This window comes from Oncorhynchus gorbuscha, linkage group LG05 (genome assembly GCF_021184085.1).
Source record: "Oncorhynchus gorbuscha isolate QuinsamMale2020 ecotype Even-year linkage group LG05, OgorEven_v1.0, whole genome shotgun sequence".
Taxonomy (NCBI): Eukaryota; Metazoa; Chordata; class Actinopteri; order Salmoniformes; family Salmonidae; genus Oncorhynchus; species Oncorhynchus gorbuscha.
Genome location: NC_060177.1, coordinates 78,260,138 through 78,283,397, shown reverse-complemented (window position 1 = coordinate 78,283,397; position 23,260 = coordinate 78,260,138). Strand labels below are relative to the sequence as shown.

The 23,260-nt window shown below is 43.4% G+C and overlaps 1 protein-coding gene across 2 annotated transcripts in view; it reads left to right on the top strand.

Moving 5' to 3' along the window:
- Positions 1 to 23,260, top strand: part of LOC124036540 (G protein-coupled receptor kinase 5-like) — a 57,884-nt gene that overhangs the window by 15,234 nt on the left and 19,390 nt on the right. For both annotated transcript variants that reach the window (XM_046351247.1, XM_046351246.1), the window contains exons 2-3: positions 16,449 to 16,544; positions 16,673 to 16,785. In XM_046351247.1, the coding sequence (XP_046207203.1) occupies positions 16,449 to 16,544; positions 16,673 to 16,785 (209 nt within the window). The remainder of the gene's footprint in view (positions 1 to 16,448; positions 16,545 to 16,672; positions 16,786 to 23,260) is intronic.

The window sequence follows — 23,260 nt, the reverse complement described above, 5'->3', positions numbered from 1 at the left end:
CCTCCCGGAAGACACATTTCAGTTGAAGGCAGTTGTCCCCAGTTGGTCAAATTGTTGTTTGTTTACTATTCCTGTGGGGACTTCTGGTCCCCACAAGAATAGTTAGACATGTCCACACACACAGACACAGTGTTGTAAGAGAGATAAGCATCAGGTCTCAGAGGTTGTGAGGTCAGGGGCCGGTCTGACCACCTCTGTCAAAGGCCTCTCTCGGCAAGCCTGCGTTAACAGACCGACAGCTAGAGCCCTCAGACAGACGCTATTTCTAACATCACCATTGGTTGCCAAGACACGCGTGAAGAGATCCAACCTGTTACGCTCAGGCCATTGTGTTCAGAATCAATTCCCTGGAGTCGGTTGATGAAACTACTATTTTTATTTTGTTACTCTGTACATTTTTGATGTTTGATATATTGATCATGATTTGTCTAAAGTATGTCATGTAACAGAGTGTAAAGCCTGTTATCGGTCTTTATTTTGACTGTGTGATCTCAATAAATAAAAAAAATCACACAACTTAACAACACCAAAACAGAGGTCATTGTCACTGTACCAAACTATGCTTTAAGTCAGTGGTCACTAACCAAGGCATTCCTTGAACCATTTCATATGTCTGAAGGTACAAACTGGCTTTCTGGCGGGCCCGTGGCGAGCAAATCAAGTGCACTATAGACCTATCACTGGCCAATCAGCTGGCTCAGATTACCGTGTCTGCAGCAATGTAGCAGGCGTAAAAGAAAGTTACAGCAAAGCTAATACTGAGATTTCTAAACTTTTAAAACCATGACGAGAGAGATGGTCAACGAATACAGCAAAAAGATGCTGTTTTTATGAATCAGTTTAAGTTGTTACTCATCACTGTCAACACTTTGTATTCAACCCTTTTATAAGCCACAAAATGTGCGTTCTTCCTACTTGCAGCACTGCAGCTGTAATGAATGAGTAAGAAAGTGGATCCATAGGCTTGCGTTGTTATTATTAGCAGTTTGGGTCTTCTTTATATAGAGGAATATTTCACTTTCTCTGGTCATAGGAATAACAACATTAATTTGTGCACGAGGCAGAAATAATGTGACTTGAGTTTCACCATCAGCTGGAAGACTGTGTCCCCTTTTGGTCAGTGTCAGTGGAGGAAAGGTAGAGGGGATGTTGAGAGGCTGACCCTTAGTCTGCTGCTCTCTCCCTCCACCCAGTAAAATAAAAAAGGAAAGGATTTATATGTATGATCTCTCAGATGTGCCTCACAAGTAATGCAACAACTGATACATTACCGGTGTGATCATATAGCCTACCTCATATAGCCTATCTCATATAGCCTACCTCATATAGCCTACCTCATATAGCCTATCTCATATAGCCTATCTCATATAGCCTATCTCATATAGCCTACCTCATATAGCCTACCTCATATAGCCTACCTCATATAGCCTATCTCATATAGCCTACCTCATATAGCCTACCTCATATAGCCTATCTCATATAGCCTATCTCATATAGCCTACCTCATATAGCCTACCTCATATAGCCTACCTCATATAGCTTAACTAGTGCATCTGAGAGGGATTACTTAACCTATCCTAGGTATTCCTTAAAGAGGTGGGGTTTCAGGTGTCTCCGGAAGGTGGTGATTGACTCCGCTGTCCTGGCGTCGTGAGGGAGTTTGTTCCACCATAGCCAGTTTTACCTCATAGTAGCCTACCTGCCCTTGTTTGGGTGTAGGGCCATGAGGTGCCGTTCCCCTCACAGCTCCGCAGGCAAGCACCATGGTCTTGTAGCCGAAGCTTCAACTGGAATAGCCTACCTCATATAGCCTACCTCATATAGCCTACCTCATATAGCCTACCTCATATAGCCTACCTCATATAGCCTACCTCAAATGTTGAAATATTATTTAAAACAAATGGTCTGACTGAGAAGAATGCATTGGCAGGGAAATTCAAGCAAAGCCATTATGCTGTGATAATGTTTTGGGCCTATAGCCTACTGCACACCTCATTACTACAGTACTCTTTTTTTAAGTGGGTTCATGTTTAAAAAGAATGACGAGAGATCTCGGCTTGTAATTTTGACTCACAAAGTGATCTCGACTTCAAAAAGGTTGGTGATCACAGCTTTAAGTTGTAGCAACATATGTATTGCATGGAACATACACTGAGTGTACAGAACATTAAGAACACTTTCCTAATATTGAGTTGCACCCCCCCCCACCCTTTTACCCTCAGAACAGCCTCCATTCGTCAGTGCATGAGCCCATCTTGAGTCCAATGCTTCCCACAGTTGTCAAGTTCGCTGGATGTCCTTTGTGTGGTGGACCATTCTTGATACACATGGGAAACGGTTGAGCATGAAAAGCCCACCACCTTCTACCATACCCCGTTCAAAGGCACTTAAATATTTTGTCTTGCCCATTCACCCTCTGAATAGCACACATACACAATCCTTGTCTCAATTGTCTTAAGACTTTAAAAAATTATTTTTTAACCTGTCTCCTCCCCTTCATCTACACGGATTGAAGTGGATTTAACACGTGACATCAATAAGGGATCATATATTTTGTCTGGTTAGTCTATGTCATGGGAAGAGCAGGTGTTCTTAATGTTTTATACACTCAGTGTAGATCATTCTTTCTGTGTTCATTAATCGTCTGTGAGTAAAGCCAGGAGTTTTTCCTAGTCAGCTGAGGTCACATACTCAGGCTATAAGTAGACTGGACTGATCAGACCAGAGTTTTTCCTGCTCAGCTCACATGACCAGTAAAAAAACTACTGGCCCTAGCTATGAAAAATATTAAGTCTATGACCCCCACTAAGTAGTTTACAATGAGACCAAATACACTCTGAAGAATAGTACCGTGTGAATGCTACGGCCATGCGTACGTCATTGATGTTTGCTTAAAGCGCACTAACAGATGTTACAGCTGCTTGGAACATCTCATTATTACTAAAAGACAATTTATCACCAGGTCCCTTTTTATAATCCCCCAAAATACTAACAATGACATTACTACGGAGGAACTGGGCAACACATAGCTAGCTCTTCCTCCCATAGTCCCCTGTTTCACTCTGATTGCAGGACAGAGCATTTCTCAGTATCTCACACACACACACACACACACACACACACACACACACACACACACACACACACACACACACACACACACACACACACACACACACACACACACACACACACCTGGCTAACACACAGCCTAAAGCATGTGTGCTGGAAACAGTCTGACGTGTATTTCCAAGTACGCCTGTGTTAGCCCGGTGCACTCAGTGTGCTCTTTGTTTCAGTGGAAGGATAAAGATCTCTTATCGCCATGTCCTTCTGAGGAGAAATGGATATGATGTTTGTTTTGGCTAACCAATGGATCTTTCAGAGTCAACAATCCTCCCTTGATATCAAGTTAATCCAGTTTACCTACCTGGTAATTCAGCCTGTTAGTTTTGCATTGGCAGTGTGTGAAGCACAGACCTGAAAGAACACCTCCCTATCCTCTGACCACGTGCACGTACTTTCTCAGGATAACACTGACCACGTTTACACGCACAGCAAGATCCCCTTATTATTCTGGATATTCAACTATTCTGTTTGTGAGTTAATGCATATAAACATCATATCCCGTTTACAATAATCCGAAAAAGCGTGTTAGGCAATGTTATAATTTGTGACATCTCTTACTACACTGAACAAAATATAAACGTGACATGTAAAGTGTTGGTCCCATGTTTCATGAGCTGAAATGAAAGATCCCAGAAATGTTCCATACTCACAAAAAGCTTGTTTCTCTAAAATGTAATGCACAAATTTGTTTACATCACTGTTAGTGAGCATTTCTCCTTTGCCAAGATAATTCATCCACCTGACAGGTGTGGCATATCATGAAGCAGATTAAACAGCATGATCATTACACAGGTGCTTGGGACAATAAAAGGCCACAATAAAAGGCCACAAAAAAGGTGTTTTGTCACAACAAAATGCCACAGATGTCTCAAGTTTTGATGGGAGTGTGCAATTGGCATGCTGACTGCAGGAATGTCCTCCAGAGCGGTTTCCAGATAATTCAATGTTAATTTCTCTACCACATGCCACGTCCAATGAAGTTTTAGAGAATTTGTCAGTACATCCAACCGGCCTCACAACCGCAGACCAAGTGTAACCATGCCAGCCCAGGACCTCCACATCCGGCTTCTTCACCTGCGGGATCGTCAGAGGGGGAGGAGTATTTCTGTCTGTAATAAAGCAGTTTTTTTGGGAGATCAACTCATTCTGACTGGCTGGGCCTGGCTCCCAAGTGGGTGGGCCTATGCCCTCCCAGGCCCACCCATGACTGCGCCCCTGCCCAGTCATGTGAAATCAATAGATTAGGTGCTAATTTATTTATTTATTTAAATTGTCAGATTTCCTACATGAGCTGTAACTCAGCAAAATCTTTGAAATTGTTGCATGTTGCGTTTTATATTTTTGCTCAGTATAAAACAGTGTTTGCATCCTGATTGTGAGAAGGAGTCAGGTCACTGACCTGTCTGACACCTCACGGTGCTGCCCAGGGAAAGGACAGGATTGCTTTGGCTTATATTAACGTGGGGACATTATGGTGATAGTTTTACCTATAGCTCTGCTTTTGGTCCTGCAGCTGGGCGTTTGGCTCAGTACCTAATATAGTTAGTTACCTAATGGTCTCAATGGTTCACATCGGGGAACATTTGAAGGGTTAAGGGCCAAGGGAACTAGAACATAAATGGAACTGAACGTTCATTGAAGGAGCCCACTGTCATTCAACACTGGGAATGAATTTGTCCTTCGGTTCTGTCAAATTAAATGTTATTTGTCACACGCGCGCATGCGTACAATGGGTGTAGCCTTTCTTATGTGAAATGCTTACTAAGAAGCCCTTCCCAACGATGCAGAGGTCAGGTCAGGACCTTACACATTGCACACACTATTTACTACCACTAGTCTAATCCGGTAGAGCTGGCACAGTTACCGTATAACTGTGTAACCGATGCTTATGGATGAAGAATGTCATGTGCTTTGTTTTTTGAAACACAGCTGGCTGAAGACGGGACAGCCTGGCATTTGTGTGGTTGAGTCCGTTTCTGCGGTAACATGGACTCTTCACAACCTGTTGTTGCATTCGAGTCTCCGGTTGCCTAGAATGAATAGAACGGGCTTGGAATCTCTAACCCTGGCAATTACCCTGGCAAGTGCACCCATGACTGGTAAAGCCATATGTACACCCACAATGGCTGCCTGGTATTGTGATGCAATAGTTTCTTTGGTAATGTAGAATTTTCATTCAAATGATGTTAATTGATGTGGCTCATGCAGTGGAATGTCAGTTGATTTGTATCAACAAATCACTGCACATATTGAATGGGTCTTTTCCCATACAGTAGATGCGATAAAGGTCAATGGAACACAGACGTTCCATTGACCGGATTGGCGCACATTCAACAAATATGATCCAACAAGGTGGATATTCGTCCAAATCCGTCACGTACGGTTCCCATAGTGACCGTGCGTAAATACCCCAACCAGAAGCCATGGATCACAGGCAATATCCGCACTGAGCCAAAGGGTAGAGCTGCTGCTTTCAAGGAGCGGGACTCTAACCTGGAATCTTATAAAAAATCCCGCTATGCCATCCGACGAACAATCAAGCAGTCAATACAGGACTAATATTGAATCATACTAGACCTGCTCCGACGCTTGTAGGATGTGGCAGGGCATTCAAACTATTACAGGCTATAAACGGAAGCACAGCCGCAAGCTGCCCATTGACACAAGCCAACCAGATGAGCTAAATTACTTCTATGCTCACTTCGAGGCAAGTAACATGACTGTTATGATCACGCTCTACTTAGCGGATGTGAGTAAGACCTTAAAACAGGTCAACATCCACAAGGCCGCAGGGCCAAACGGATTACCAGGATGTGTACTCCGAGCACGCGCTGACAAACTAGCATCTGTCTTCACTGAAATTTTCAACTTGTCCCTGACTGAGTCTGTAATACCAACATGTTTCAAGCAGACCATCATAGTCTCTGTGTCCATGAACACTAAGGTAACCTGCCAAAATGACTACCAACCCGTAGAACTCACGTCTGTAGCCATGAAGTGCTTCGAAAGGCTGGTCATAGCTCACATCAACACCATCATCCCAGAAACCCTAGACCCACTCCAATTTGTATACTGCCCCAACAGATCCACTCATGATGCAATCTCTATTGCACTCAACACTGCCTTTCCCTCCTGGACAAAAGGAACACCTATGAGAGAATGCTATTCATTGACTACAGCTCAGCGTTCAACACCATAGTGCCCTCAAAGCTCATCACTAAGCTAAGGACCCTGGGAATAAACACCTCCCTCATCAACGAGATCCTGGACTTTCTGACAGGCCGCCTCCAGGTGGTTAGGGTAGGTAAAAACACATCCGCCACGCTGATCCTCAACACCGGGGCCCCTCAGGCGTGCATGCTCAGTCCCCTCCTGTACTCCCTGTTCACTCATGACTACATGGTCAGTCACGACTCCAACATCATCATTAAGTTTGCTGACGACACAACAGTGATAAGCCTGATCACCAACAACGATGTGACAGCCTATAGGGAGGAGGTCTGAGACCTGGCCATGTGGTGCCAGGACAACAACCTCTCCCTCAACGTGTTCGAGACAAAGGAGATGATTATGGACTACAGGAAAAGGAAGACCGAGCACGCCCTCATTCTCATCAATGGGGCTGTAATGGAGCAGGTTGAGAGCTTCAAGTTCCTTGGTGTCCACATCACCAACAAACTATCATGGTCCAAACACACTAAGACAGTCGTGAAGAGGGCACGACAAAACTTATTCCCCCTCGGGAGACTGAAAAGATTTGGCATGGGTCCTCAGCTCCTTAAAAGGTTCTACAGCTGCAACATCGAGAGCATCCTGACTGGTTGCATCACTGCCTGGTATAGCAACTGCTCTGCCTCTGATCGCAAGGCACTACAGAGGGTAGTGCGTATGGCCCGGTACATCACTCAGGCCAAACTTCCTGCCATCCAGGACCTCTATACCAGTTGGTGTCAGAGGAAGGCCCTAAAAATTGTCAATGACTCCAGCCACCCTTGTCATAGACTGTTCTCTCTGCTACCGCATGGCAAGCGGTACCGGAGCGCCAAGTCTAGGTCCAAAAGGCTTCTTAACAGCTTCTACCCACATTCCATAAGACTCCTGACCCCTCTTTTATGCTGCTGCTACTCTCTGGTTATTCTCTATGCATAGTCACTTTAACTCTACCTACATGTACATATTACCTCGACTAACTGGTGCCCACGCACATTGACTCTGTTCCGGTACCCCCTGTATATATCTTCGCTATTGTTATTTTACTGCTGCTGTTTAATTATTTGTAACTTAACATTTTTATTTTCAATTTTTTACTTCACACTTATTTTTCTTAACTGCTTGATGCATTGATGTTTAAGGACTTGTAAATAAGCATTTCACTGTAAGGTCTCCTGTTGTATTCGACACACGTGACAAATAAACTTGTATTTTATTTACAATGACTTCAGAAATTATTCATACCCCTTGACTTATTCCACATTTTGTTGTGTTACAGCCTGAATTAAAAATGGATTAAATATTTAAAAAATTCTCACCCATCTACACACAATACCCCATAATGACAAAGTGAAAACATGTTTTTAGAAATGTTTGCAAATGTGTTGAAAATTAAAAACAGAAATATAGTATTTACATAAGTATTCATATCTCTGAGTCAATACTTTGTAGAAACACATTTGGCAGCGATTACAGCTGTAAGTCTTTCTGGGTAAGTCTCTAAGAGCTTTCCACACCTGGATTGTGCAACGTATCCCCATTTATTAAAAAAATTAATCAAACTGTCAAATTGGTTGTTGATCATTGCTAGAAAATAATTTTCAGGTCTTGCCATAGATTCTCAAGTAGATTTAAGTCAAAACTGTGACTCGGCCACTCAGGAACATTCACTCTCTTCTTGATAAGCAACTCCATTGTAGATTTGGTCTTGTGTTTTAGGTTATTGTCCTGCTGAAATGTGAATTAATCTCTGTGTCAAGTGGAAAGCAGACTGAACCAGGTTTCCCTGAACCAGGATTTTGCCTGTGCTTAGTTCCATTCCATTTATTTTTATCTTGAAAAACTCCCAAGTCCTTAATGATTACAAGCATACCCATAACATGATGCAGTCACCACTATGCTTAAAAATATGGAGAGTGGTACTCAGTAATGTATTGGATTTGCCCTAAACACAACACTTTTGTTGTCAGGACAAAAAGTGAATTGCTCTGCCACATTTTTTGCAGTATTCATTTAGTGCCTTGTTGCAAACAGAATACATGTTTTGTAATATTTGTATTCTTGTCACGGATCCCTCCAAAACTGTCATTACGCACACCTGGCCCCTATTCCCATTGATTAGTAATTGTATAAGTGTGCCCTTTGTTCACCGTTGTCCTGACGATTTATTGTTCCAATGTCCGTTGGTCGTGTGAGTACCTGTGCTGTGTTTTGGCTTTCATGCCACGTGTATTGTGCCGATAATTCCGGGTCTCGTCCCATGTGATAATCATTGTGCGATTGTGTATTTAATCAAGGTACTCCTCGCTATTTTATTTGGGTCTCAACCCTGTGTTTGGTATACATGTTTGTTTGGTCTTCGTACACAGCACGGGGACTACAATGTAACTCTTTTAAAGTCACCATTGGCCTCATGGTGAAATCTCTGAGTGGTTTTCTTCCTCTCCGGCAATTGAGTTAGGGAGGACGCTTGTATCTTTGTAGTAACTGGGTGTATTGATACACCATCCAAAGTGTTATGAATAACTTTTCTATGCTCTAAGGTATATTCACAATGTATGCTTTATTTTCTTTCTCATCTACCAATGGGTGCCCTTCTTTGCGAGGCAATGGAAAACCTCCCTGATTTCTGTGTTTGAAATTCACTGCTCAACTGAGGGAACTTACTTATAATTTTATGAGTGGGGTTCAGAGATGAGGTAGTCATTCACAATTACACTATTATTGCACACATTGAGTCCATGCAACTTATTATGTGACTTATTAAGCACATTTTTACTCCTGAAATGATTTAAGCTTGCCATAAGAAAGGGGTTAAATACTTATTGACTCAAGACATTTCGGCTTTTCACGTTTTATTCATTTGTAAACATTTCAAAAAACTTAATTCCACTTTGACATTATGGGTTATTGTATGTAGGCCAGTGCCCCAAAAAAATCTAAATGAAATCTATTTTAAATTCAGGCTGTAACACAACAAAATCTGAAAAATGAAACGGGTGTGAATACTTTCTGAAGGCCCTGCATGTATTTTAATAGCCCCCCCCCCCCCCCCCATGGCCCTTTCCCCATGTGTTTCCATAGTAAATCCATTGTTTTGATCGAGTTTGAGTGACCTCTTTACCGCATCTATATCGATGGGTACACTTGCTGCTTTTACTTCCTGCTTTGCTCTTATGGGTACACTCACAATAGCCTCCAGTCCACCCATTATGCCATCATTGACTTGAATGGGGATGTGCGATATATTAATTATATTTCTATGGCAGCATATGCAGTCACCAGGAAAATCACCAGGAAATCACCAGGAATAGAGCAAAACATTTGTTTAATTAAGGAAATCTGTTCCCAAATATTCCCATCAATCAAAAAAGAGTCTCGATCGTGTCTCAGTGCGATCACGGTAGGAAATTATTGTTATTTACAAATGCACATTTTTGGGGGACTTAGTTGTTGTCAATTTGTTTCCTTCCCCTGGTCTAAAATGTCAGGATGTAGTTTTCTAGCAATCACTTTTACATTAGATTGTGAGGTTTGTAATTGTGGTGATCATGTGTGTCTCTTTTATTTATATAAATATATATCTATATAAAAAAAAATAAAAAATGTTATACCTATGTTGCCATAACTATGTTTTTTGTTAACTGTGTGTGTGACAGATCCAGTACAGACCTACTGTGCCCGAGGCCTCTCCTGGCCTCCCATCCCACGTAGTCAGGATGAGCTCATCGCTACAAAGTCCACAGTGGAGCTCTCTTCACTCACAGTACTCCTCAAACTTCACTTTCTCTCTCTCTCTCTCACACACACACACACACACACACACACACACACACACACACACACACACACACACACACACACACACACACACACACACACACACACACACACACACACACACACACACACACACACACACACACACACACACACACACACACACACACACACACACACTTCACAAAGTTCCCTTTACTCAGGACAGTAGGATGATGGTACACACCCTCCTCTCTAATTACATTTTATTTATTTTTATTTAACTAACACTGAAAGCGCACACGTAAGTATGATGATGGTAACCCCCTGGTTTCTCTCCAGACAGATGTAGTTCTCTCTGACATTATTTTTACTTTGCTCGGCTCGCACTGATGATGTCAGAACTGTAAACCAGAAACACGAAACAAAGGGAGTAGTCCGCATAACCCGCATGGAACAAATTACACTGACGGGTTCCTGTACGCAATGAGCGCACACCGGAATGTGTGTGTTTGTGTGTGTGTGTGTAAGAGCCAGCGAGTGAGAGAGTAACACACTGTGAGAAAGGGAGCTACAGAATAGAGTGATAGAGAGAGGAAGGGGAGAGGAGAAAGTTTACATAAGACTTTTATGACTCTATTCATACTTTTACAACCCAACTTTGTCAAACAGAAAGCTACAGTAACAAATCCAGACACTGTGCTGCTTGACACAGGCTTTTACTTAATTGAAACATTATACTAAAGTTAGAAATCTGAGCATATTAATTTATTATAGTTTCACATTTCCACAAAGGCTTAGCACTATCACACAGTGCCAGATGCATTCCATTGCAGACGGTCTTGGAATGTTCATGTCAATGTTTCCCCTTCATTAGGCAGCGATGGCCAGCTGCCATGGAAGTAACATAAAATGATAACTTGTGAAAGTAATGGGGTCATGTTTTCTGCTCCCACTATGGCGCAGACTTATTGTCATGAAAAGTATGGTTATTTTTTCTTCCTGTCCACATGCTGTAGGTAGCATTGAATGCTACACACACTTCTGGTGAGGTTGCTATTGTAAAAAAGAAAATGTGTTCCCAGAATGGATTTGAGTTTGAAACCATTCTTTGGTTACACTGCTACCATGTAGTTTAATTTCATGCTGTAATGATATACTATGCACTAGAATTATACTGGTAATGTATTTTAAAGTCTCGTTATTGTGGGACCCCCCCCCCCCAATAGCTTCGTCTCTGTGTTTCTGTGATGCTGTGTGTGTGCCTGATTTGGTCATTGTTTTAATGTTGTTTGGAATCTGTGAAGTGAATTCATGGAGCCCACCCCTCAACACAGTATTTAGTTTGGGCTCTCTTTGATGGCAGTACTGGCTTGCAAGTAATGTTCTAAGTGTTGGTCCCTGGTTCTGCTGTTTCTTAAGATCTATAGCATCCATCACCTGTATCTTAGATGGGATCATCCTAAGGCTGTTTGTTACTGCTAACAATTAACTGCACTGAAATTAGTACTGGTAGAGTTTGCTAAGCAGTTATAAATGCTTTCTTTCAAATGACACACACACACACACACACACACACACACATACACACATACACACACACACACACACACAGGCCTGAGCCTGTTCCTTCATGTAGACTTTGTCCCTGTTAGTTTCAGCTGAACACCAAAGTAAAAGTCACTCAGATACTTTTCAGGTTTCATTTGCCCACAGACACACTTGTTCTTTGTGCTTTGATCAGTAGGTTTTCTCAATAACTTTTAAAGGGTAAGTGTATGGTTATTTTGTGTTGTCCTAACCATAGAATTAGAAATCTATTCATGTGGTCCTTTAACAAAAACATTTTTTAAACAATGGACTGATATGCTAAATACACTGCTCAAAAAAATAAAGGGAACACTAAGATAACACATCCTAGATCTGAATGAATGAAATATTCTTATTAAATACTTTTTTCTTTACATTGTTGAATGTGCTGACAACAAAATCACACAAATTATCAATGGAAATGGAGTCACACTCAAATGGAGTCACACTCAAAATTAAAGTGGAAAACCACACTACAGGCTGATCCAACTTTTAAGTAATGTCCTTAAAACAAGTCAAAATGAGGCTCAGTAGTGTGTGTGGCCTCCACGTGCCTGTATGACCTCCCTACAATGCCTGGGCATGCACCTGATGAAGTGGCGGATGGTCTCCTGAGGGATCTCCTCCCAGACCTGGACTAAAGCATCCACCAACTCCTGGACAGTCTGTGGTGCAACGTGGCGTTGGTGGATGGAGCGAGACATGATGCCCCAGATGTGCTCAATTGGATTCAGGTCTGGGGAACGGGCTGGCCAGTCCATAGCATCAATGCCTTCCTCTTGCAGGAACTGCTGACACACTCCAGCCACATGAGGTCTAGCATTGTCTTGCATTAGGAGGAACCCAGGGCCAACCACACCAGCATATGGTCTCACAATCTTGGTGTTCTCGGGCAAATGCCAAACGTCCTGCACGGTGTTGGGCTGTAAGCACAACCCCCACCTGTGGACGTCGGGCCCTCATACCACCCTCATGGAGTCTGTTTCTGACCGTTTGAGCAGACACATGCACATTTGTGGCCTGCTGGAGGTCATTTTGCAGGGCTCTGGCAGTGCTCCTCCTGCTCCTCCTTGTACAAAGGCGGAGGTAGCGGTCCTGCTGCTGGGTTGTTGCCCTCCTACGGCCTCCTCCACGTCTCCTGATGTACTGGCCTGTTTCCTGGTAGCTCCTCTTATGCTCTGGACACTACGCTGACAGACACAGCAAACCTTCTTGCCACAGCTCGCATTGATGTGCCATCCTGGATGAGCTGCACTACCTGAGCCTCTTGTGTGGGTTGTAGACTCCGTCTCATGCTACCACTAGAGTGAAAGCACTGCCAGCATTCAAAAGTGACCAAAACATCAGCCAGGAAGCATAGGAACTGAGAAGTGGTCTGTGGTCTCCACCTGCAGAACCACTCCTTTATTGGGGGTGTCTTGCTAATTGCCTATAATTTCCACCTGTTGTCTACTCCATTTGCCCAACAGCATGTGAAATGTATTGTCAATCAGTGTTGCTTCCTAAGTGGACAGTTTGATTTCACAGAAGTGTGATTGACTTGGAGTTACATTGTGTCGTTTTAGTGTTCTCTTTATTTTTTTGAGCAGTGTATATAACTATACATTTGACTCCTGACAATTGCACATCGAATGAGTAAAAAATCTGTATAAGTTGAACCATTCCTTACTGCATCTCAGATATACAGTATCTGTGCTAAACCAAAATGTATTTTATATACCATGAAAACAACGGGAAGGTTGTTAATCTAGTAAACAAGTTGTAAACCTGTGACGTCAAATGACCCATGATAGAGATAATTGATTGGCCAGCAGAATGGAAAGCGGTCAATGATTGGTCATGAATGTGGGAATGCAGCTCAATAACCGGGCATGTAAAAGTGATTATTCAGTGGGGACGAATCAGACACTTAGAGAGTGAGACTAAGAAAGAGGGAGAGATTAAGAGAGGGAGGAAAAGTGAGAGAAGGGTAAGTAAGAAAGAGGAAGTTGATGGATAGACCGACAGAGAGAAAAAGAGTGAGGAAGGAAGAGACTGGGAGAGAATAGGATATAGTAAAGGGGTGGGCAAACTACGGGCCGGGGGCCGGTTCCGGCCTGCGGGCCCATTCAATCCGGTGGGGGGTTGGTTATGATTATGTGCTAAAACCACTCCAAGCTTCTCTTGAATGTCTGCAACTAGATAGAAAGTATGCAGAAATTATAATGAACGTATAGATTTTTAAATAATTGCCCTTTTTTTCTGGCCTGCAAACAAATCAATCCCCAAAAATCTGTGAGGCCACCCTTTGAATTTCGAAAACGAGCCAGAACGTTTTCCCACCACTGGTACGGTAGATGCAGAGGGAAGGAGGAGTATTATGGTCAAGTACATCCATACAGGATTTACACTAGTGTTTTACCCAATTTACCCTAGTGTTTTTACCCAAAAGGATCCGACTTTTATGTTTCCACCTACGCAGGCCGACACCCCTGTCGTCTGACTGGGTCATGGCTTCGGTGGACCTGCTCTCACCTGGGGCCAAAGCCAGGCCACTGGTACTTTTAACCCTGCATTTACATACCAATGGCCAACTGTGAACTTTAACATCTCACAAAGCAACTGTTTTGATTATGCAGAGGTTGTTGATTCTGCTTTTACAGTGGTGTTACAGTGTAACAACAGCATCGTGTTGTATTGAAAGACAGGGTGGAGGACCAAGCTATTCACACCATCTTTCTTACACCTGGTTATTCATTGTAAATCCATGAAGGGAATGAATGAGAACACTGTGGAGAAGGAGAGAGAATTAGATATGTTGTAATTCTTTATTTGATGGGCCTCATTCTGTTATGAGCCTCGTAGACCACATGTTTACCACCTATGATATGATGTCCACCATAGTCTCTTGCTCTAACCAGCCTAGCCTTCTGAGAAGCCTGACTGCGTCTCACCTGTCTGTCACTTATTCATTACTTTCCCCCATTTGAATCAAAAAGAGTTGTATTTCTGTTCTCTGAGAAGTTGTGTGAACGTAGCTAGGGAAGTGGGCTGGGGAAAGAATGTCATAGTTACTGTTGCTTAGGCCCAATAGTTATTTTAGGATGTTTAAGGTCAGGGTTAATAATTCACTAGTTACACCTGTTGACTTGTTGGAGTTACATTTCCATTATATTCCATGTGACCCAACCAGGAACATCTCTGGGTCCTAGTTATAGCCTGTCTGTTTTTCCTGGTCAGGGCATGTGTTGCCTGAAAGGCCTACCTCTGCAAGGGTTCCACTACATAGCTTTTACCTGTCAAGTCAATGTCAGTTCAGTGAGGTGAAGGAGGGGAGGAAGGAGGCCCATTGTGTAACCCAGTTTAGACTGAGGACTGAGGGGAGGAAGGAGGCCCATTGTGTAACCCAGTTTAGACTGAGGTCTGAGGAGAGGAGGGAGGCCCATTGTGTAACCCAGTTTAGACTGAGGTCTGAGGAGAGGAGGGAGGCCCATTGTGTAACCCAGTTTAGACTGAGGTCTGAGGGGAGGAAGGAGGCCCATTGTGTAACCCAGTTTAGACTGAGGTCTGAGGAGAGAAGGGAGGCCTGTTGTGTAACCCTGTTTAGACTGACGTCTGAGGATTGGAGGGAGGCCCATTGTGTAACCTCGGTTAGACTGATGCCTGAGGTGAGGAGGGAGGCCTGTTGTGTAACCTAGGTTAGACTGATGCCTGAGGTGAGGAGGGAGGCCTGTTGTGTAACCTCGGTTAGACTGATGCCTGAGGGGAGGGTCTGTGGCAGCAGTCAGTGTGCAAGAAAGAGTTTGGGGGGGTAAGTAAAGAGGAAAGGGATGTGAAAGCTGCTAAAGCGTTTACACACAGTGAGTGGTTAACACATTACATACTTGTTGGAGCGTTCCTGGATTATTGATTAAAGATGTCCATCTGTCTGTAGCCCTCGCTCTCTCCTCTGCCTCGCTCTCTCTCTCTCTCTCCTCTACCTCGCTCTCTCTCCTCTACCTCGCTCTCTCTCCTCTACCTCGCTCTCTCTCTCCTCTACCTCGCTCTCTCTCTCCTCTACCTCGCTCTCTCTCTCCTCTACCTCGCTCTCTCTCTCCATCTCTCTCCATCACTCTCATACCAGACTATCCTACACAATGTGAGTGTGAGACAGGGAAGGGCAAACCTAGTGAACATTAGCACCATTTCAGTAGCAAACATGGTTAATCATATGATATTGATGTGTGTGTGTGAGAGCCCTCTGCTGGAAGCATATTCGGGGTTATTTAGTGATGGAATCTGCTTTGGCCAAGCTCTATGTTCCGACGGGAATCTGTCTGACTGGGATGGATTCCCTGTTAAACACACACGCACACTGTTCTGCCTCGGGGGGGCCACATTCCCCGGCGCATTACACAGAGGACGAAAAGGAGAGGGAGTGAAGGGATTTGGAGAGGAAGTGAGACATAATGTATAAATGATACATAAACACAATGGCTATGAGTTCATTCAGAGCCCTGATCTGCACTCATTTGTCAGTTGCAGAGCTCTCCATCTCTTTCTCTCTTTGCGTGCGTGCGTGTGTGCGCCTCAGCATAGAACATATCAGGTGTGTGTGTGTGTGTGTGTGTGTGTGTGTGTGTGTGTGTGTGTGTGTGTGTGTGTGTGTGTGTGTGTGTGTGTGTGTGTGTGTGTGTGTGTGTGTGTGTGTGTGTGTGTGTGTGTGTGTGTGTGTGAGCACAGAACCTCAGTTGTTGTAGTTGATCGTCCCCCCTCATCCCTTGTTTTCTCTCTCTCTGCAGGTGGAGGTGGGAAGCGGAAAGGGAGGAGTAAGAAATGGAAGGAGATCCTTCGCTTCCCCCACATCAGCCAATGTACTGAGCTGGGCAACAGCATCGGTACATTACTGTGTGTGTGTTTTTGCAAGTATTACTTGTGTGCCACTTTGCTGGTGTGTTGTAAGTGTTTGTAAACATGCCTATGTCTATCCAAATGTGTATGTGGTTTGTTTGTTTGTTTCTGGCAGATCGGGACTACATAAGCCTGTGTGAGAAGCAGCCTATCGGCAGACTGCTGTTCCGCCTGTACTGTGAGACCAGACCTGAATTGCTACGATGCATCCACCTACTGGACGCCATGGTAAACACACACACTTGGATTAAACACTATCTCAAAAATTACTGATCATGTTCAGTTGACTGAGAGAAGATAATCAAATTGAGAAGGGATTATACTAACAGCCTCCCCTTTACTCAGTGACGCAGTGTTCCAGATGACAGGTTTTACATTGTAGAGAAGAAACCATCAAACCCAATATCAACAGTGGCTTGCAGCCTCCCCATTATCATGTGACTGGATGAGAGGATTGTTTCTGGTCAGACCCCCCTTCCCATCCGCACCCCTTCCCACCAACCTAAAAAGGACCGTCCTGCGTTCAGAGGGAAATTACCCTCGCACACACAAAATACATGCATTTGTAGTCGCACACACTAGATCTGAGGGTAAAACACAATGTTATGAGAAAGAAGATGGAATCAGACATCTAGATTCCATCACCCAAATACTCTTGTGGGGTCGTTTTTTTGTGAAGGAGAAACAGATACTATACTGTGTAAGCTAGGACAAGAGGGAGAGAGCAAAGGAAGGAAGGAATGTGCCTGGGGTCCCTGTGGTTCCTCTGACGTCAGTGCAGAGGGGGGGGGGGGGTATGTGTGATTGCTGGCGAATTATGATTGGCTATTGTTGGCCAAAGTCTGTATGCGTTGACACACACACACACACACACACACACACACACACACACACACACACACACACACACACACACACACACACACACACACACACACACACACACACACACACACACACACACACACACACACACACACACACACACACACACACACACACACACACACACACACAACTACACAGAATGAGCTTCCCAATTGTTACCCCTAGGGGTTAGCTGAAGGGAAACGGAGACGCCCCCTTGGCTTTTTGGCAGACTTGTGTATACACACACACACACACACACACACACACACACACACACACACACACACACACACACACACACACACACACACACACACACACACACACACACACCACTAAGGTCAGAGGAACAGATCTAATCACTGAAGTCTGGCCTTTTTACCCCACGCCTTTCTTTCTATGGCTTTGTTTCTCCCTCTCTTTCTTTCTATGGCTCTGTTACTCTCTGTTTCTCTCTCTCTGTTTCTCTCTCTGTTTCTCCCTCTCTTTCTTTCTATGGCTCTGTTACTCTCTCTGTTTCCCCCTCCTTCTTTCTATGGCTCTGTTACTCTCTCTCTCTTTTTCCCTCTCCTTCTTTCTATGGCTCGGTTACTCTCTCTGTTTCTCTCTCTCTGTTTCTCTCTCTGTTTCTCTCTCTCTGTTTCTCTCTCTGTTTCTCCCTCTCCTTCTTTCTATGGCTCTGTTTCTCTCTCTGTTTCTCCCTCTCCTTCTTTCTATGGCTCTGTTACTCTCTCTCTCTTTTTCCCTCTCCTTCTTTCTATGGCTCGGTTACTCTCTCTGTTTCTCTCTCTCTGTTTCTCTCTCTGTTTCTCCCTCTCCTTCTTTCTATGGCTCTGTTTCTCTCTCTGTTTCCCCCTCCTTCTTTCTATGGCTCTGTTACTCTCTCTCTCTTTCTCCCTCTCCTTCTTTCTATGGCTCTGTTACTCTCTCTGTTTCTCTCCTTCTTTCTATGGCTCTGTTACTCTCTCTGTTTCTCTCTCCTTCTTTCGATGGCTCTGTTTCTTTCTCTTTCTCTGTTTCTTTCTATGGCTCTCTTTCTCCCTCCTTCTTTCTATGGCTCTGTTTCTCTCTTTCTTTCTATGGCTCTGTTTCTCCCTCCTTCTTTCTATGGCTCTGTTTCTCCCTCCTTCTTTCGATGGCTCTGTTTCTCCCTCCTTCTTTCTATGGCTCTGTTTCTCTCTTTCTTTCTATGGCTCTGTTTCTCCCTCCTTCTTTCTATGGCTCTGTTTCTCCCTCCTTCTTTCTATGGCTCTGTTTCTCCCTCCTTCTTTCTATGGCTCTGTTTCTCCCTCCTTCTTTCTATGGCTCTGTTTCTCTCTTTCTTTCTATGGCTCTGTTACTCTCTCTGTTTCTCTCTTTCTTTCTATGGCTATGTTTCTTTCTCTTTCTCTGTTTCTTTCTATGGCTCTGTTTCTCCCTCCTTCTTTCTATGGCTCTCTTTCTCTGTTTCTTTCTATGGCTCTGTTTCCCTCTCCTTCTTTCGATGGCTCTGTTTCTTTCTCTTTCTCTCTTTCTTTCTATGGCTCTCTTTCTCCCTCCTTCTTTCTATGGCTCTGTTTCTCTGTTTCTTTCTATGGCTCTGTTTCTCTCTCCTTCTTTCGATGGCTCTGTTTCTTTCTCTTTCTCTCTTTCTTTCTATGGCTCTCTTTCTCCCTCCTTCTTTCTATGGCTCTGTTTCTCCCTCCTTCTTTCTATGGCTCTGTTTCTCTCTTTCTTTCTATGGCTCTGTTTCTTTCTCTCTTTCTTTCTATGGCTCTGTTTCTTTCTCTTTCTCTTTCTTTCCATGGCTCTGTTTCTCTCTCTTCTATGGCTCTGTTTCTCTCTTTCTTTCCATGGCTCTGTTTCTCTCTTTCTTTCTATGGCTCTGTTTCTCTCTTTCTTTCTATGGCTCTGTTTCTTTCTCTCTTTCTTTCTATGGCTCTGTTTCTTTCTCTTTCTCTCTTTCTTTCCATGGCTCTGTTTCTCTCTTTCTTTCTATGGCCCTGTTTCTCTCTCTTCTATGGCTCTGTTTCTCTCTTTCTTTCCATGGCTCTGTTTCTCTCTTTCTTTCTATGGCTCTGTTTCTCTCTCTTATATGGTCCTGTTTCTCTTTCTCTCGGTTTCTATGGCTCTGTTTCTCTCTTTCTTTCCATGGCTCTGTTTCTCTCTTTCGTTCTATGGCTCTGTTTCTCTCTTTCTTTCCATGGCTCTGTTTCTCTCTTTCTTTCTATGGCTCTGTTTCTCTCTTTCTTTCTATGGCTCTGTTTCTCTCTTTCTATGGCTCTGTTTCTCTCTCTTCTATGGCTCTGTTTCTCTTTTTCTTTCCATGGCTCTGTTTCTCTCTTTCTTTCTATGGCTCTGTTTCTCTCTCTTATATGGTCCTGTTTCTCTTTCTCTCGGTTTCTATGGCTCTGTTTCTCTCTTTCTATGGCTCTGTTTCTCTCTCTTCTATGGCCCTGTTTCTCTCTTTCTTTCTATGGCTCTGTTTCTCTCTCTATGGCCCTCTTTCTCTCTTTCTTTCTATGGCTCCGTTTCTCTCTTTCTATGGCTCTGTTTCTCTCTTTCTCTCGGTTTCTATGGCTCTGTTTCTCTCTTCTATGGCTCTGTTTCTCTCTTTCTTTCTATGGCTCTGTTTCTCTCTCTTATATGGCCCTGTTTCTCTTTCTCTCGGTTTCTATGGCTCCGTTTCTCTCTTTCTATGGCTCTGTTTCTCTCTTTCTCTCAGTTTCTATGGCTCCGTTTCTCTCTTTCTATGGCTCTGTTTCTCTCTTTCTCTCGGTTTCTATGGCTCTGTTTCTCTCTTTCTCTCGGTTTCTATGGCTCTGTTTCTCTCTTTCTATGGCCCTATTTCTCTTTCTCTTTCTTTCTATGGCTCTGTTTCTCTCTCGGTTTCTCTCTTTCTATGGCTCTGTTTCTCTCTTTCTATGGCTTTGTTTCTCTCTCTGTTTCGCTCTTTCTATGGCTCTGTTTCTCTCTCTGTTTCTCTCTCTGTTTCTCTCTCTGTTTCTCTCTTTCTATGGCTCTGTTTCTCTCTTTCTATGGCCCTGTTTCTTTCTCTTTATTTCTATGGCTCTGTTTCTCTCTCGGTTTCTCTCTTTCTATGGCTCTGTTTCTCTCTCACACTGTTTCTATGGCTCTGCTAATCTCTCTCTGTTTCTCTCTCTCTGTTTCTCGCTCTCTGTTTCTTTCTCTGGCTCTGTTTCTCTCGCTCTGTTTCTCTCGCTCTGTTTCTCTCTCTGTTTCTCTCTTTCTATGGCCCTGTTTCTCTTTCTCTTTATTTCTATGGCTCTGTTTCTCTCGCTCTGTTTCTCTCGCTCTGTTTCTCTCGCTCTGTTTCTCTCGCTCTGTTTCTCTCTTTCTATGGCCCTGTTTCTCTTTCTCTTTATTTCTATGGCTCTGTTTCTCTCTCGGTTTCTCTCTTTCTATGGCTCTGTTTCTCTCTTTCTATGGCTCTGTTTCTCTCTTTCTATGGCTCTGTTTCTCTTTTTCTCGGTTTCTATGGCTCTATTTCTCTCTCTCTCTGTTTCTTTCTCTGGCTCTGCTAATCTCTCTCTGTTTCTCTCTCTCTGTTTCTTTCTCTCGCTCTGTTTCTCTGGCTCTGTTTCTCTCGCTCTATGTTTCTCTGGCTCTGTTTCTCTCTCTGTTTCTCTCTCTCTCTCTTTCTTCCTCTGGCTCTGCTTCTCTCTCTGTTTCTCTCTCTCTTTCTTTCTATGGCTCTGTTACTTTCTCTTTCTCTGTTTCTCTCTCTCTGTTTCTCTCTTTCTTTCTATGGCTCTCTTTCTCTCTCTGTTTCTCTTTCCCTCTTTCTTTCTATGGCTCTGTTACTCTCTCGGTTTCTCTCTTTCTATGGCGCTGTTTCTCTCTCTGTTGCTCTGTTTCTCTCTCTGTTGCTCTCTCTCTGTTTCTCTCTCTGTTTCTCTCTCTCTGTTTCTCTCTGTGTTTCTCTCTCTCTGTTTCTCTCTCTGTTTCTCCCTCTTTCTTTCTATGGCTCTGTTTCTCTCTCGGTTTCTCTCTTTCTATGGCGCTGTTTCTCTCTCTGTTTCTCTCTTTCTATGGCTCTGTTTCTCTTTCTCTCGGTTTCTATGGCTCTATTTCTCTCTCGCTCTGTTTCTATGGCTCTGTTTCTCTCTCTCTGTTTCTTTCTCTGGCTCTGCTAATCTCTCTCTGTTTATCTCTTTCTGTTTCTCTCTCATTGTTTTTCTCTCTGTTTCTCTCTCTGTTTCTCTCTCTGTTTCTCTCTCTGTTTCTCTCTCTGTTTTTCTCTCTTTGTTTTTCTCTCTGTTTCTTTCTCTGGCTCTTTCTCTCTCTCTCTGTTTCTCTCTCTGTGTTTCTTTCTCTGGCTCTGTTTATCTCTCTGTTTCTCTCTCTCTGAGTTTCTTTCTATGGCTCTGCTAATCTCACTCTGTTTCTCTCTCTCTGTTTCTCTCTCTGTTTCTCTCTCTCTGTTTCTCTCTCTTCGTTTTTTTCTCTGTTTCTTTCTCTGGCTCTGTTTATCTCTCTGTTTCTCTCTCTCTGTGTTTCTTTCTCTGGCTCTGCTAATCTCACTCTGTTTCTCTCTCTCTGTTTCTCTCTCTCTGTTTCTCTCTCTCTGTCTCTCTCTCTGTGTTTCTTTCTCTGGCTCTGTTTCTCTCTCTGTTTCTCTCACTCTGTTTCTCTCTCTCTGTTTCTCTCTCTCTGTCTCTCTCTCTCTGTTTCTCTCTCTCTGTTTCTTTCTCTGTTTCTTTCTCTCTCTCTGTTTATCTCTCTCTGTTTCTTTCTCTGGCTCTGTTTCTCTCTCTCTGTTTCTCTGGCTCTGTTTATCTCTCTCTGTTTATCTCTCTCTGTTTCTCTCTCTCTGTCTCTCTCTCTCTGTTTCTCTCTCTATGTTTCTTTCTCTGGCTCTGTTTATCTCTCTCTGTTTCTCTCTCTCTGTTTCTCTCTCTCTGTTTCTCTCTCTCTGTTTCTCTCTCTCTGTTTCTCTCTCTCTGTTTCTCTCTCTCTGTTTCTCTCTCTCTGTTTCTCTCTCTGTTTCTTTCTCTGGCTCTGTTTATCTCTCTCTGTTTCTCTCTCTCTGTTTCTCTCTCTGTTTCTTTCTCTGGCTCTGTTTCTCTCTCTCTGTTTCTCTGGCTCTGTTTCTCTGGCTCTGTTTCTCTCTCTGTTTCTCTCTCTGTGTCTCTCTCTCTGTGTTTCTTTCTCTGGCTCTGTTTCTCTCTCTCTGTTTCTCTCTCTCTGTTTCTCTCTCTCTGTCTCTCTCTCTGTGTTTCTTTCTCTGGCTCTGTTTATCTCTCTCTGTTTCTCTGGCTCTGTTTATCTCTCTCTGTTTCTCTGGCTCTGTTTATCTCTCTCTGTTTCTCTGGCTCTGTTTCTCTCTCTCTGTTTCTCTCTCTCTGTCTCTCTCTCTCTGTGTTTCTTTCTCTGGCTCTGTTTCTCTCTCTCTGTTTCTCTCTCTCTGTTTCTCTCTCTGTTTCTTTCTCTCTCTGTTTCTCTCTCTCTCTCTCTCTGTTTCTCTCTCTGTTTGTTTCTCTGTTTCTCTGGCTCTGTTTATCTCTCTCTGTTTCTCTCTCTCTGTTTCTCTCTCTCTGTTTCTCTCTCTCTGTTTCTCTCTCTCTGTTTCTCTCTCTCTGTTTCTCTCTCTCTGTTTCTCTCTCTCTGTTTCTCTCTCTGTTTCTTTCTCTGGCTCTGTTTATCTCTCTCTGTTTCTCTCTCTCTGTTTTCTCTCTGTTTCTCTGCTCTTTTTCTCTGGCTCTGTTTCTCTGGCTCTGTTTTCTCTCTCTGTTTCTCTGGCTCTGTTTCTCTGGCTCTGTTTCTCTCTCTGTTTCTCTCTCTCTGTCTCTCTCTCTGTGTTTCTTTCTCTGGCTCTGTTTCTCTCTCTCTG